We start from the raw sequence: 16,658 nt of genomic DNA, 5'->3' as shown, positions 1-16,658 counted from the left end.
TTTAAAAAATCTCTCGCGTACCCTGATGGTTCTGATAGACTCCAGAGTACTCGAAGACAGTTGATCCTCCTGATGCAAATGAAGAGTGTGTGTTCTGGTCGAGGAGTGAGTGAATTTACAGAGAGTGTCTGATAATTGAGTCACAGGAATCTATAGATTCCAGAAACCAAACCTGTTTGGCTCAAAGGTCAGCTGATTGACCAGCGATTACCAAGGGACAAAAATAATGTAGTTTAAGTGCACAATTTACATTTGTGTGATTGGACATGCTGAGAATGAGCACAGAACCTGTCCACGACCACATGTGTGCTTATGTAGTCAAAGGCTGATATACAGCTCAATAAACGACAGCGAAATGACAAAGCTGGACAATATGACTAAATAGTATTATTACCAAGGACTTAACAAAATATTTATAACAAGGATTGTTTATACTCATAAAAATACGTTGGACTAACACTCCTGTAAATAAATGCCTTTTGAATTCATTACAAAATTGTTTAAATAAAAATGTAGTTCAACATTGTTAAGCTTTTTTATTCATGTTTTTTTCTTGTAGACAAGATGGGATTCAAATACACATTTTGAGTGAAAATCATGTTACTGCTAAGTGGCTCTTTGGCTCTGCAACCTACTACGAATTAATGAATTACTGTAACAAGAGACCAGGTCCAAATGTCTTGCTTCACCTAAAACTTGTAGAATATTAACAAAGGTGCTCTCTGAGTAGTAGTGGCAGCCAACTGTCATACATATGATAGTATGCACATCATAGTGTGATGAAACTTGATCACAGCATCGCTTTTAAAAAAGAAAATCATCATAACAACCATTATTTAGGTCACTTAAAAAGTGGGCTATCAATTAAAACTACTCTTCTTACCTCTCGTTGTAAGTAGGTCGATAGTTTAATGGACTGGAAAATGTGGTTCTGTGTTTTTTGTAAAAAAAAAAAAAAGACCCAAATCTACAAAGTTGAAGTTTAGTTTTTTTTTTTTATTATATCAAATATTTTTAGTCAGACAGTCATGATACTTTTGACGCATACTTTTTAGATTTTAATTACAGTAATCCCCTGAGTGACTTCTATACATGTTTTAATCTGTTCAGCATCATTGTGCTCATTATTATCCACCTCATCAGCATCTCAATGTCTCGCGGTCCCTATGCTGCCTTCAGGTGCTGCTCGTAAGCTCCTTCCTCGAATTGAAGAAGTCGTAGTGAAAAGTAAAACTCGTCGTTTAAGTGGAGAAACTGCCTACATGTCTGCAACTGATAGTTTAACTAAGTAATTCACCCCAAAATCTACCAAAAATAAACGAAGTCGAGTTACATTGTAGCAACAGTAAATACACTGATTGGTCACATTAAGCTAAAGTGTAAACTACAAATACGACGCAATTTTGGAACAGGAAAGAATAAATGGTAAATATAAGAAATTCCCGACAGCCCCTGAATGCAGCAGTACCTCGACTCACACTTCCTCCGTGTAGTCCACTGGAGCAGCCATTTTGATTCAGAGCCGCAGAGCTGGACAGAACCCGTCTGGAAAAGGTGGGGACTACGTTACTCAAAGCACAGCGCTGATAGAAGTTTCTGTAACACATTCCCAACAGCATAGAATTTAATTTCAATGTTAACGCACATGTTTTCGTCCGTGAAGATAACCTAAATGGTGCAACTATCTTTTAGCTTTATTTTAATTTTTAGCTTAGCTCACGTTAGCTTGGGCTAGCTTCTTTAGCTCACAATTGCTTGACCACAGTCAGCTTACGGGGTTGAGATTTCACCGGCCCAAAGTGTATTTCAGTATCATGCGTCATCAATGACACAGTACGTTAGCCCATACCACATAACGCCAGTGTTGGCTTCCACCATTAATGGGGGGAATGGTTTCCAGCTAACGAGTCGCTAAATACAGCTACCCGGTCAGCTAGATGTAACGTTAGCACTTAACGTTTGTTCGAAGCTAACCATCGCTCTTTTAGAGGAGACCGAAGAGTAGTATTATAGCGCATTAACCGTTGCACCCCTCGTGTAAAAAGAGATGCTAATGGTGCACATCTAACTCTAGCTGGCCTTGATATTTCAGTGTTAAATCCAGAGGAGAGTGATGTGGGACCAGGGAGGACAGCCCTGGCCGCAGTGGCCTCTGAGCCAGCAGCAGTGGATGCAGTCTTTCCAGCACCAGCAAGATCCAGGTTAGTGAATGATGTACAATGCACTTTGAAGAGCATTTTTCCTCAAAAGAAGTGTGCCCCAGCAGGGCTTCTTTGCACATCTAATCATTGCTCAAACAGACATGATCATTTGGGTTTCACTAGACCTGTATTATCTTCTGAATGGGTGTATTTTTTTGGCTGTGTGCAGGTCAAGTGGACTGGGCTGCACTGGCACAAGCGTGGATAGCCCAAAAAGAGTCGACGGGGCCAGAGCAGCCAAACATTCAGCCCAATGGCCAGGACATCCCAGGCCTTGAATCAGTCGGACAAGGCAACCATGGCGCCTTCCAGGGCGACCCAGCATTTGGCAGAATGTGGCAGCCAGGTACAATTTTAACTCCTTTTGATCGTAGCAAGTTTCACCATTTTTTTCTGAACTGTTTTTTTCTTCGGTTCTGTAAATGGTGCAGAAAATAGTCAGTACATTCGGTAGCGGCTTATTATCATTTATTAGACTGAAGAGAATTAGTGTGGTTTCTCTCTCATGTGTTAAACTGCTGGATACCTTTTTTGGGAAGAATAAACAAAAATGTATTTTGTGTTTACACATCTAAGTTTGCATTGCTTTGGCTTCTGTTGATTAATTTTGCTGTCATAAACAGAATGGGGAATGCATGGCCAGCCCCCTCCTCCTCCTCCTCCTCCTCCTCCACCCCCCCCTGACCAGGCCTGGATCCCTCCAGGGTCAGGACCGATGGATGTGGTGAACCCCAGCGAGGACAGCAACAGCCAGGACAGCGTGGAGTTCAACTCTGAAGCCCACCACGGGGTTTACCCCCAGAACAGCCATGGGTATGGGGCACAGCCCGACAGCTACGCCATGGCCCCCATGGCCATGAACCAGTTTGATTATCAGGTATGCAGATGCTACTGTAGAAACTGTTGACGCGTTTGGGTTTTAGTGTGACAACCAAGTAACTCGAGAAGGAGCAATCCATAGAAACTGTGCCGGGTCCCAGCATCTAGGTGTGTCAGTCATTGCTCTCTTGATGCGCGGCAGAGGATCCAGCATGGTGCGGTTGTATTTAGTAGCTGATATTCTTTATTTTTTATTTTTCTAAATCTTTTTTTAAACCAAACAGACATTCTAGCCCAGTCAGGAGTGATGGATGGATGGATGTCAGCTAACTAAATCTGGGGAACGGCGACCCGACACTCAGTGCGTGCCACTTGGTGGCAGTTAACAGACGACCGTATGTACTTTGAACCAGCTTTAATTTTCAGTTTGTGCCGTCTCTCCACAGCATGGAGCCGCCTCATCCTTCGCCCCCACGCCCACGAGCTTCCACTCCCCTTACTGGCAGGGTCCTCCACAGAACAGACGGGATACCAGACAGCCCGGCTTCAGAGACCGGCCCAGGTCCCCGATCCAGCTCCCTGTCAAACAGGAGGCCCCAGCAACGCTAGGTGAGTGTGTTTTCACTCGACTAATAGCCAGCCATCATATTAGGTGTTGTTATTTTTTGGGGTGATGTTATGCATTACTTCATTCAAAAACCTCAATAGAAGCTTACTGCCTTCATTTAAATACAACACAGCTTTTTTCTTTTTTTGGAGCGTGCGGTGGGTCATTTGAGTGGAGCGGTTTTGAGCAGGGTCCTCCAGGGAACAAACAGCTCTGTGAGTGAGGAGCAGAAATTCTCACAGCTCCACTCGCATGCCCTGCACTGGACACAGGATTTGAACAGTCTTTCCCAGCCGTTTCCCCAAATTCCCTGATGATTGTTTTACAGGCCGTGTGGAATTTAACCTGCTGTACCCAAGCTGTGCTGTTGCCCTGCATCTTGCCAAGCATCCGATTAGGCTATTTGATACGCTATCAATGAATTTAGTTATTTATTTTGCATATTTCCCAAAAGACACTTTGTCCATTATTTATTTCATCTGCCGGCAGGACAAAACCAACAATTTCATGGCATCACCTTGAGCTCTAGGAACTCTGATGGGCTATAGTTTAGTTTTTACTGCCATTTTATAATCCAAATGAGTAATTCAAGATGTAACATACATGTTCAGATCATCAGCTCATTGTAGCCTGGTCAACACAGTTCAGATTCAGTTCAGGAAACTGTCACCATGGTAAATGCTAATTTCCAAGTTGTTGTACAGAAGTGTATAAAGACTCAGAATGGGTTAATGTATCTTAACAACATGGCAGTATGTGGATAACTTATTTTGACCTTGTATTACCACCTTAGATGCAGTAAAAAGGCGCACGCTACCTGCATGGATCCGAGAGGGCCTCGAAAAGATGGACAGGGAGAAGCAGAAGAAGCTGGAGCGAGAGCGAATGGAGAAGGAGCGTTCAAAAATAGCAAAAGAGGATAGCAAAGCGCATGAGGCCGAAGAGGAAGGTGACGGGCCACGTGTGCCCCGCAAGAGTAAATTTGTAAGTAACGCATTCCCGGCCTTCACAGTAAAATGGTTTACTTTGTAAAAACAGTTTAGGCTTCCTGTGTTGCATTGGTGATGGACATTTAGGGTCATGAACCGTTTTCTTTGGCACCTGCTTGTTGGTTGAATATCAGTCCTTTCCTCTGTATGCATCAGGACAGTGATGATGAGGGGAACGACGACCAAGACGATGAAGAAAAGGTCTCCATCAAGAAAGAATTTTCCGGTCGGAGCCCATCGCCTCCTGCAGAGGACAGTGAGCCTGAAATGACGGAGGAGGAAAAGGAGTTCCAGCTGGTCAGTTTGACCATTCAGATGACCTTTTCTGCATGGAGACGGTTGTCGTTGATCCGACTGTTTTTGAAGAGGACATATTGGAAATATTGAATATTATGTTTGTGTTCACCCCTCGTCTTTAGATGATCATCACTAAAACACTTCTGACAGAGATCCTTCTTGAGGTCACCAATGAAGAGATCCAGCATGTGGCCAAAGAGACTCACCGCAAAGCCACTCGAGGTCTGCTCTTGATTTTCCCAGATAATGCCTCATCTATGCTTGTCACCAAGACGTATTTAAATCTGAAGAGAATCCATCATGTGCATAATGATCTATTTAAATGAAACTCAACTAAGCCCTGTAAACGAGGGTGATTGAGCGACAGACATGGGAATATGTCTGATAAGCATTTTCAACCATTCTCTGCTAATGCATCAGAAGGAGAGGGAGCAGAGCAATGCTTTTCACTAGCAGTATTTGAAAACCTGCTGTTCTGGTACATGGTACTGAAGGTCCTGCTGAAAGACTATATGAGTGAATTTAGTCTCAGTATTGAATCTGACCAGCCTCCACCTTTAGATACAATGGACTTCCTCCGTTGAAGTGACTGTGCATTAGTACAGACTGGTTCTTTCCCTCCTGTGAGACTGTTTGTCTTGGATTTGTGTGTTAACCTTCTCTCTTTTCTCCAATTTTTTTTTTCTTTTCTCTTGTTACCAAAGGCAGCTCTTGTGAATAGTGCTTTATCTGTGACCCCCCTTCTCTAGCGACTCTTGCCTATGAGAAAATGGCAGTATGTGTTTTAACATGTTGTTCCTGTTGTTGATGTGAATCAAAGCTCCTGCAAAACAGCTGGCACAGTCAAGTGCACTGGCTTCTCTGACTGGTCTCAGTGAGTATTCCCTTTTCTGTCACCGGGAGGGGAGGGAGGGGGAACTATCTATATTTCTAGTTAATGGCGGGGTGTTGGTAGGAACAGGAAAAGCTGTTTGCACAAGCCATAACACCCAAATACTCTTCCTGGGTTCAAAGATTCATTTAATTCGAAGTGGAATCTCAGTGATGGATTTGGGTTTAGTCTTGCACTTTGATGATAGAAGCATGCTCTTGAAAACCAAGAACTTCTTGTAGTTTTTCTTTAGGTCTATATGTATTAGTGTGAAATATAAAGCTATACAGGATTAAGTGCCTTTCACTGGGACTTTGGGTTGGGATTGAGGGTTTTCAAAAGTGAAACCTGATTGTGAGAACATAATCTTTGTCCTGACCAACACTCAACAACCCGGGGGTTCTGTTGTGGCAGGTGGGCTTGGTGACTATGGTTCAGACGAGAGCGACGACGAGGACGAACGCAGCGTGCGAGGGTCTGAATCCTCCGACACCGACGAGGAAGAGTTACGCCACCGCATCCGAGAGAAGCAGGACGCCTTCCGTCGCAAAGAGCGGGAGACGCAGCAGCTGCAAGAAAAACAAGCACAGGAGGCTCTGCTTGCACGTGGTAAGACACGATGCTCATGTCTTAATAATGACATCTGAAGTTCAGTTAACATATCTGTGCAAATGCTCAAAGTGTCACCAGGTGTTAAAAGATCGACTTTAGTGCCGACTTGATCTCACCTTGAACATCACTCAAGATTTCAACCATCATTAGTGTGAAAGTTGTATAGTGTGTCTTTACAGCACCTGATGCTTCCTTGTTTATATTTATCTTTGTTGTTTGTTTCTACAGAAGAGATGGCGAAGGAGAGATTGAGCAGAGAAAAGGGGGATTATGATGAGGGCCAGCCAGAGAATCCACACAAACAGGAAGTAAAGGATAGGGAGGCGGAGCCCTTGGTAGAGAGGCGTAGGTCCCGTAGTGAGAAGGAGGGTAGCGAGAGCAAGCACCCGGGCAGAGGGAAGGAGCGATCAGGGCGAGGCGGCAGCAATTCCCCAACCAACGGTCACAGCAGCAGCTCCCGCTCCACTTCCAGCCACAGCAGCCGTCGTTCTTCCTCCTCCTCGTCTTCTTCTTCCTCCGCGTCTTCCCGCAGTTCATCGCGATCCTCCTCCCCGCGAAGGAAGAGGAGGCGTAGCCGCTCCTCCTCCCACAAGGCTCGTAGGCGCAGCCGCAGCCACAGCTCCCACAGGCATCGCAGTGATCGTAGTGAGAAGGGCAGGGACAGGAGGAGGAGCAGCGCCGAGAGGTCAGGCCGCCACAAGAAAGAACGCAGCGACTCCAGGGAGCGCCGGGGCCGCAGGAGTAGATCCAGATCCAGAGAGCGAGACAGGGCTAGAGCCAGGGCCAGAGACAGCCGCAGTCGCAGCAGAGAGAGAGAAAAGGAAAAGGAGAGGAAAAGGAGCCGGGATGGCCGAGACGGCAGTCGTAGCAACAAACGCAAGCAGAAGGCCTCCAGCAAAGACAGAGAGAGGGGGAGGGATAGGAGTCATAGCCATGAGAAAGACAAGAAAAAGAGGGAGAAAGAGTCGGATAAAAAGAAAGAAAAGCCAAAGGCCAAAGAGAAGGAGAAGGAAAAAGATAAAGGTAGCTCTGTAGTGACCGAGGAGAATGGCAAATCGAAGAAAAGGAAAGAGAGTGACTCATGCACGGACGCTCAGAGTGATAAGCACTCTCGGCAGGATAGCAAAGCCAGCAAGAAGGGCTCCGCCAAAGCTAGCAAGAAGCGCTCAGACTCTGACTCAAGTAGGTCCCCCACCCCGGAAGTTAGCAAGGAAAAGAAATCTAAAAAATCCAAACGTAGTCGCTCAAGGTCGACGGAAAAATATCACAAGTCTGGTAAGAAGGCAAGCCGCAAACACAAGTCTAAGTCGCGATCAAGGTAGTATTCGTTTTTTTCCCTTTTTTTCCTACTGTATGTTTTCATTGCGTGTCTCATTGTGATTTTGCTGGAGTCCTTTTTAATCTATATATATATATATTTGCAATAACTTTAAACAGGCAAACTATGACTATTATGAAAATGTACTGTCAACTGCAGTCACTTCTGCTTTACTGTGTACGGTCAACTCTGATGCAATAAAGGCCTTTAATGCTTCATGGTGGTCTTAGCTATCAAATGCAAAATGCCAGTTCTGAGTTTCTAACAATAGTCACATGAGTTCTCAACCTCCCCCCTTTTTGTTTTGGTAGAGTCCAGTATTCTGTTTAGTAGCACCTTGTTAACATGTGAAAGAAAGCCTTCTATAGAGTCTGCAGAACAAACGTTGTTATGGATATTATGTACAGTTGTGTTGGTCCTCGGAGTACAGTGTGTCTGGTGGGAGGGAGGTGTTTGTGCATGTTTGTATTTTGCAGTGTGAGTGGGTAAGTGTGATTGGTGCAGTATTAACGTTAGGTCAACGCCTCTCTTTCAGGTCAACATCCCCCTCCCGTCGTAGCAGACGCTGAGGAGCACAGTTAACCTCCTGATCTGTGCACTTTACCATTTTAAATTCCATGAGTTGAACAGGCTTGTCTCATTATAGAGGCAGTTGTGTAGGTGAACCCCCCTCATACATCTTTCATCTTTGTAAATATGTTGTTGTTTTTAAAGTGTGACTGAAGAACAAGACTTTTTCAATGGTAGGAGTTTTCACTTGTATCATTATGCAAAGATTAATAAGCCCCTATGGACACTTAAAAAAAGTTGGATCATTTTAAACCATAAAACAATTAACTTTTTTTTTCCTCCAAAAATTATTGTAAGATGTCCAATAAAACTGTTTGTTCATTGTCTTGCCTCACTGTCTCTTTTTGTTAATGCTACATACAACAAGAAAAAGCCTTTCTAACAGCTCACAAGGATTCACAGTTACTATAGTAAGTCAACACATCATCACATAGGACAGAGTCACTATGGCTCCCTGGAGTTTATAATGGCTCAAATTAAAGCTGACTGAGAGTTAGAAACAGTGTAATTCCTCATTAGAAGATAAGGCATGTTTCTTGAAATATGCTATCATTTAACAAACCTGAAAAAGGATGTTGTGAATTGACAAAGAATGCTTATAAACCATGAATGGCAGTTTACATTACAGCATAAATACTGCAAGCTTTTAAAATAAAATGTGAAAGCTGGCTAAGCATCAGTGTTTGTAACGTTCACGACATAAACCTTGAAATAGTCACGAATATATTACACAAATAAATTGCTATACAACAAAAGACTTGTTTCCCGTCGAGAGGGGCAACTTTTACGTGTCTGACCGGTAGGAACCAAAGTGTATGTTGTTTCTACCCGAGCAGAAAACACGTGCGCACTGTTGGTCAAACAGTCAAGAGCAAAATTGTCAGTAGCTAGCTGCAAGACTGGCAGGACACCATGTACGCGAATAAGTTGAACCGCCTCATGTTAGGGTTGTTCAGCCGTCAGACGGCCGCGGTGGGACGGAGCACGTTTAGCTGGACTGCGGTGTGTAAACAGCGGACTCTGTGGCTGCAGAAGCGCGCCTGTCTGAAGACCCATCAACACGTCGTGACCTGTCCCACCAGGTACATATGTAGTCAGTGGGGCCACTCGGTCCACGGTTCTATATGACTTCTTGCATCTGTATTTAGAGGCGACATGTGCAACGGTACCGAAGGGGAACGGATAACATGTGTATCTCCTTAGAACTCTTTATGAATGGGACTAACTGTAACCCCAAAATGTCTTCAAGCTGGCGAATCAAAGAACGGTTTAACTTTTTACAGTTGCACTGTTAAAAAGTGCAACTTCTTACCTAAAATGGTATGACACTTCTCTAACATCTTGTTAGAGGCTTGTATATTTACCTACTTGGATATATGAGACTGCAGTAGTAGCGTTTTGTGTTGAATTAGGAGAAACCACTTAACATTAGTTGTGTTGAGCTATTTCAAAAAAATTGTCATTAACCACATTAACAATGTATAGAGTGTATTTCTGATTAATTTATTATTATTTTCATTGAAAGAAACAGTGCTTTTCTTTGAGAAATAAGGACATTTCGAAGTGACCCCAAACTTTTGAACGGTAGTGTGTGTGTATATATATATATATATATATATATATATATATATATATATATATATATAATTCAGTGATTTGATAAGAAGAAAATCCTTGCATCTGAGAAGCTAAAACCAACAAATGTGTAAAAAAAAAAAAGCATTCTTGACTGAAACGATTAATGGATCATGAGAAATGCTGCAGTTGTTATTATCTTCTCCCAATCGACCAATCATTTCAGCTACAATTGGAAGATGTAGCATCATACATGATGCAGCCATGGCTTTTAAATCCATGGCACCTCGAAATGTCTGTTCCCTGCATTGAGTGCCATGTTTTAGGAATGAACTTCGTCGATGTAGTCCTGTCTTCTTTTTATTTATTTTACCACCCACAGCGCTCGGGCAGCCTCCCAAACCACAGTGGACCCCGATGAGGTGAGGAAGTTCCAGTCACTGGCCGGCAAGTGGTGGGATGAACAAGGAGAATTTGCAGCTCTTCATGCATTGAATGACCTGAGGGTTCCTTTTATACGGTGCGTGTTTGCCCATGATGTGCGTCTCAATAGTCGTATTTTAAAAAAATGCCAAGATGTCACGGCCAAGTCGCTGTCAACGCAGGATTGATTGGCAGAGGCGTCGAGCAACTGTGGCAAAACATGACCTGGAGGAGATCCAGCCTTGTGGTATTTGAGAGCAAAAAAGAAAAAAAACCCACATCAGGGGTACGTAGGAGCAGCATGAATTGAAAGTGACAGGATTCCTCCACACATCAGCACATTTTCAGCAAATAGCATTTCAACTGTTTTGGGGGTCGGCTGCGTCTGTTGTGATTGATAAGATCTGCTGCAGGCCCCCCCCCCCCCCACAAGATAATCATTACATTACCCATCCAGCCACGAGCCCCTCGCTGCGCCCTCCCCCCCTCCCCGTGGTCCTGGTGGTGGTGGTGATGTGTGTTTGTGGTGACAGTATGACAGACCCAGTGCACGTCTGAGTGTGGCTGATTTGCCAGATACGAGTGTGCCCCCAGGGTGAGTCTAAATGAGGCGCAGCAGCACTGCTGCTACTGTTGCTGCGGCACCTTTTAGACTCAGACAGTCCTACTAGGATGCAGCAAAACATCAGCAAAACCTTAAATATTTGAATCGCTTGTATGTTTAATCGTCTAAATACATCCAGCTCCAGTAATATGTAACTACAAGGGACTCTATTGCAACAGAGACATTTTGACAGTCATCATGAGGAGGAAAATGCATTTCTTTGAAGAAATTAGCAATTTTGTTGCACTGCTTCTCCGCTGGTTAATGTCAAAACGAGCAAAAATGCATTCAAACACACGTTGCATTGATTCAGAATACAGAACGCTTAGCAGTCACCCTTTAGCGGTTTGCACTTTGTATTAAAGGACCTGATGCTCTGTTTAAAGCAAGTCAGTTCGGCTTTTATTCCAAAATAGTTTTGCATATTGAAACTCTGTTGTGACAACTTGCCAGCGTACTTGCAGCAATATTAAAATACTATATTTTTGTGTTCTCAATTATAAATCTGGCATCGATTTTTTTTTGTTGTATACGATTTCAAATGAAAGGGAATGTCGAGGTGAAAATGTCTTGATTTTGAACGGCACTTTAACAGTAATTTGATGAGTCAGATGTTTTTGGTATCACCAGAATAACAGCTCTTATAATGGCTCATCAGGTGGAGGTGGTGTTACGTTCCTCTCCAGACTGAGGCTAAGTAGCTTTTCGTGGGCGTCGCTCTGTGCTGTGGTGAGGTTCGGAGCTAGTTAGGTGGATTATCTGCCAACACCTAATCCTCTCTCCCTCGCTGTTTGCACGAATGCTCTAGTGCCCCGGCAGAGCTTTAACGAGGACGATGCGTACCCAGATCTTGGCCTGCTCTGCACGTGTACAACGCCTGAGGCGGACACTCGTCAGACAGTGTGTGAGGGAGGCAGGGAAGGTAGGGAGGAAGGTAGGGAGGAAGGGAGGCAGGAGCGATGAGTGGGAATGAATTCGTAGCCAGAGGATATTTGCGGTCGTTAGCTGGCAGACACTGTAGCTCACGGTGAGATGGAGATGGTTGTGACAGTGGAGGGTTGTAAGTGTGCTCCAACCTCCCATCCACCTCCTTATGCTGAGCAGCGTAACGTGGGGCTGTGGATGTTTAAGAACGCTCACATCGATCTGCTTGGCCGACCGCAGAAAGGGCGCCCGCACTTTGTTTTCAGAAATAAGACGTAGACACTGTTTGTTTTTTTTTGTTTTGAAATTGAACCCACTTCTCATGTACCTGTTCAGGGACAACCTGCTGAATGTGCACAGAGCCCTGCGTCCCGGGAAGCCACTCGGAGGGCTCAGAATCCTGGATGTGGGCTGCGGAGGAGGCCTGCTCACAGAGGTAAACGGGCGCATGTGTGTTTAGTGTGAGAAGCTGCAGACCCAGTGCGAACAAAGACATGCCGACGACAACGTGTCAGCCCCTGTACGTCCCTGTTTCCATTGCTAATGGGTTAAATTGCTACTTTTTTCGACTACAAAGAGAGAGCAGAACGCTTCCAATGCCGACGTCTTTCTGCATTCATGCGTTCATGTAAAATGTGTTTACAGAGATCAAGTCTTTTCTGATCAGATATCAGTCAGGATTGTGCTTTCAGCGTTCCGCATTACCGAGCCAGTCCTTTCACATAAATACCAGCGCCCAAACAACATTTAAACGTCAGCTTAGTTCTCCCTCTCTTTTGATCTGACTGGTCTCAGTGTGGTGGAGCGGACAGTCGGTCATTTACAGTTGTTTATCCGTTTGTTAGTGTCGATAGCCGGGCAGCCGGGACAGGGGATGTCCGTCTCTGCCTTTTATTTGAACTGAGGACCTACCAGCTGTGTGGTGTGATTTGAGAAGACAAAATCAGGTCCTGTGCTTCTACGCCTCTGTCACACAGGCTGTCATGTTCAGACACACACACACACACACACTCATACAAAAAAAAGAGAAAACAAAAAGTGTCTGTTAGGATTGCAGCTGCTGTTGTGTCTCTGGGTGTCTTGTCACTGCAGCTCCTCCCATCAGAAGGGATGAGCTGTGGGAGGATAGAGATCGGCCCCTGGGCAAGTGCAGCTCACTACACGGGCCTGTTGTTCCACGTTTGTCCACAAGAGGGCGTTGTAGTTCAATCCGAAACACGTCTGATGCTCATCGCCTGGTCTAAAACTGATTATTCTTTCTGTAAACAGTGTTGATACAGGTTTGTGCATTAAATGACCACATCTTTTAAATTTCATGAATTGTTTTATAACTCAAACTCCCACCAAAACTCTAACTACTCTAACAAAATGACTATTTACAAAAAAATTGTAAAATGGTGTGAAAATGTATTATTAAAACCATTTTTTAACAATTGTAAACACGTTTATTCATTCTAGGTTACATAAAGTACAGTTAATGTAATGACTGATAATAAATGATGACATTGCTTAATTTAGTGTTTTAACAGTTTTACAGTCCGTACTTGAATTGGGTGAGTGACGAGTATCAACATCCTCTATATCACAGACAGTAGCATGGTTTATGGGAACTGTAGTCTGAGGAACAGCTGCACTACCCAGTGTTCCTGCTGTTTGCCCTCATCTATTGTCTTGTTGTCAACACCCTGTGTGATGGAGCCAAAGGCACTTTACCATAATGTGGGATAAAGTTCATAACTAACTGTCGCTCCAGGAAGGCATTTAAAGAATTACAAATTGACATTTAGTAGATTCCGTTTTGACTTTTCTCCGTCTCCACTCTCCTTCACAAGCCCCTCGGTCGCCTGGGAGCCGACGTGTTGGGAATAGATCCAGTAGGCAACAGCATCGGTACGGCCGAGCTGCATTCGTCCATCGACCCGGACCTTCGGAACCGGGTCTGCTACCGGGCCAGCACTCTGGAGGAGCTCTCAGCAGAGAGGACGGGAGGACAGGAGGAGCAGGGGGCGGACCACTTCGACGCCATCGTGGCCTCCGAGGTGGTGGAACATCTGGCCGACCTGGAAACATTCGCCTCCTGCTGCAACCACGTGCTGAAGGTGTGTGTGTGTGTGTGTGTGTGTGTGTGTGTGTGTGTGTGTGTGTGTGTGTGTGTGTGTGTGTGTGTGTGTGTGTGTGTGTGTGTGTGTGTGTGTGTGTGTGCGCGTGCGTGCGTGCGTGCGTGCGTGTGTCTTCCTCCAGCTGTTGGCTCACGTCTGATACTTCTGCACCGTTACAGTATGTGTCTGTGTGTTCATCTGAGCGTACGCAAACGTGCAGATGGTGATTTTTTTTGTTTGTTTTGTTTGCATCTGTTGTGTTTCACTGGGAATAGGTTAGCATGTGTTTTTATGTGTGCGCGCTGCATTGGACCTTGATGAGCTTGAGCTTTCAGCTGTACATCAATACTGAGACCAGATGACTGTAATCTCCCAGATCAGTGGGCCAGAGGGCTGGAGAGGGGAGAAAAAAAAGACAGCCTAATCTTCACTTAATGCCGCTGCATTTGGTTTCGGCACGAATGGACTAGAGTGGCAAAGGGTCGGTACATATCCGGAACATTTCCAAGGAATCTTGTGCACTATTTCAAGATAAAAATGCTAACTTCTAAAGGTGAACTTATTTGGAGGTAAAATACAAATTTAAAAAGCAATGCTATAGGTCTTGTGTGCCGGCTGAGTTGAATTGTAACCGTGTGCTGCATTCAGCAGCGCACTCTTCCGTCACGTGTACAGACAATGTGGAGTTCTTCTGCACGCACGATGCATTCTCCCATCACATGTGCAGCCCACACTACTGTCTAAGCTTTGATGATACTTCGGTTAAACCAGCAGAAAGTGGCCCGAGAGCAGAGTGCACGGTGTATAGCTCGTTAACACCTGCTGCTAGTTTTTGACAGTTATCTGATTGAGCTTGTTAATTGAGGGGATGTAATGAATGTTTTTTCATTCATTCTTTATTGTAAAACATTTATTTTCTAAATGAGTTGTTCACTTTAAACCCTTAAGTATGGACACTGACCACGTTGTCAGTTACTAAGTACTTTCCCCATTAATTAACTTGCTCGCTAACTAGTTCACCACATGGCCCGCTCCACATTGTCTGTATGGATTTGACAAATGAATGGATTTATTTGGCAACTTAATTGATTATGTCTGCTTCTGGTGACATGTTTGTTTCCATCTCCACGTGGTAAATGCAGCCTGAGCGAACAACTCCTATATTTCCATTTTATTCCTGTTGTTTCCCGTTATCCACCTTTTTAATATTCCAGATGTTTTGCAACCCTTGACTGGACTTTCTCTCTTTCTCTGGTGCAAATCCCTCACTTCTGCTCTTTTACAAAAAAACTGCTTTCAACTGTATCTTGCTTCAGGGCACCGATGCGTTAGCATGAATTCCTGTGTTGTCTGGATTCATTTGACTGCACTCTCCTGCTTTTGTTTCCTATCTCTTCCACTCTCTCTCCCTGTCCACTCTCCTCCCTCCCTCCCTCCCTCCTCTTTCCTCTCCTCCTGTTGAAATTGTTAATCTTGACCTCGGTTGAACTTTGAGGTTTGGCACCGCTACTCTCTGGTCTGTCTCACTGTCCATCTAATCCGTTCTATAAATACTCGTATGATTCAGGGAGCAGCAGCACCTCCCCTTGTGTGCAAAAGCACCTGTAAGGATGTGACGTCATTGTAAAATATTTTCTGAAGCAATATAACCAGTAAAACGTGTAAATCTTTAATACTTCTTATATTAAAACGTTTTCTTTTCCTTTTGTGCAGCCGGGCGGCTCTCTCTTCATCACTACTCTGAATAAAACCAACCTGTCGTACGTGCTGGGTATTGTTGTAGCCGAGCAGCTGCTGCGCATCGTTCCCAGCGGGACGCACGACTGGGAAAAGTTCATCAGCCCTGTAGACCTGGAGCGCCTCCTGGAGTCCAGTAAGTCCCTCCAATTTCCATTTTTGGGGAAAAGAGCACACGCAGAATGAAGTGTTTTTTTTTCTTTCTGTAAACGCCAAACAACAGAAGTTGTAGGTCACGCCCTCCTTTCTTCTCGTCAACGTCTCTCAGATGGTTTCTCGGTGCAGTCCGTCCAAGGGATGCTGTACAACCCGGCATCAGGAGCCTGGAGCTGGACTGACAGCACTGCCATCAACTACGCCCTCCACGCTGTCAAAGTGAGAGACGATCCCCGCACGGACCAGGCTGAGGACGGAGGCTCCCACCCTGAGGGCCACGCTGGAGCCACAGCCGAGCCAAACAACTGAGGGCCGAGTCAGAAAACAAATATCATTCACATGAGATGCGGCGAACGAGACTGAGGTTGCTGAAGGAAAGGAAAGGGACGAACGGCCTTGAGATGTAATGTGGCTGCAGAGTCCGCAACCAGAATAAGCTTGCATCACGCTTTTGGTCTGTCAGCTTTTGCTGTGAAGTGATGCAAACAGTTAAAGGAATGTTTAGTGTTTGAGCTTGAAAAGCAACATCCTCTAATTGTGTCGTTGAGCGGCAGAGAGATGTGTAACCGCGCAACTTCAGAGTTTATAATTTTCAGTACTTCTGTACTGAATCCGCTTTCTATTTTAAGGTTGAATATTTTTGTGATTTGCCATATCCCCCTATTAAAATGGTCCTTCCAAAAGTTGCATTTCTGAGGTGTGAATAATATCTCATGTTGGTTATGCTCAAGCCCGTAGAAGATGTGTTCACACACGAGGGAGGGGGGGGGCGCAGCAGTCTCCTCCTCTGGGATTCTCATGGGTCTCGTGTGGAAGTATTACATAATACAAATCAAGCCTGTGGCAGAGAATAAGG

At 44.6% G+C, this 16,658-nt stretch overlaps 2 protein-coding genes across 2 annotated transcripts; both read left to right on the top strand.

Moving 5' to 3' along the window:
• The first annotated feature begins 1,503 nt into the window (after positions 1–1,503).
• pnisr (PNN-interacting serine/arginine-rich protein) lies at positions 1,504–8,608 on the top strand. The gene is made up of 12 exons (XM_079164583.1): positions 1,504–1,554; positions 2,093–2,201; positions 2,371–2,547; positions 2,825–3,078; positions 3,467–3,629; positions 4,421–4,611; positions 4,773–4,913; positions 5,036–5,135; positions 5,734–5,787; positions 6,199–6,393; positions 6,625–7,714; positions 8,250–8,608. Exons 2-12 carry the CDS (start codon positions 2,114–2,116, stop codon positions 8,281–8,283), a joined length of 2,487 nt encoding a protein of 828 aa, XP_079020709.1. The 5' UTR covers positions 1,504–1,554; positions 2,093–2,113; the 3' UTR covers positions 8,284–8,608.
• A 553-nt stretch (positions 8,609–9,161) lies between these two features.
• Positions 9,162–16,479, top strand: coq3 (coenzyme Q3 methyltransferase). The gene is made up of 6 exons (XM_079165371.1): positions 9,162–9,366; positions 10,242–10,379; positions 12,147–12,246; positions 13,643–13,909; positions 15,623–15,782; positions 15,915–16,479. The coding sequence occupies exons 1-6, from the start codon at positions 9,197–9,199 to the stop codon at positions 16,109–16,111; spliced, it is 1,032 nt and encodes a 343-aa protein (XP_079021497.1). The 5' UTR covers positions 9,162–9,196; the 3' UTR covers positions 16,112–16,479.
• Positions 16,480–16,658: the final 179 nt, after the last annotated feature.

The sequence above is a fragment of the Pholis gunnellus genome, assembly GCF_910591455.1.
Source record: "Pholis gunnellus genome assembly, chromosome: 8".
Lineage (NCBI taxonomy): Eukaryota > Metazoa > Chordata > Actinopteri > Perciformes > Pholidae > Pholis > Pholis gunnellus.
The sequence above is the reverse complement of the archived record's forward strand: the minus strand, read 5'-3'. Positions and strand labels throughout refer to the sequence as shown.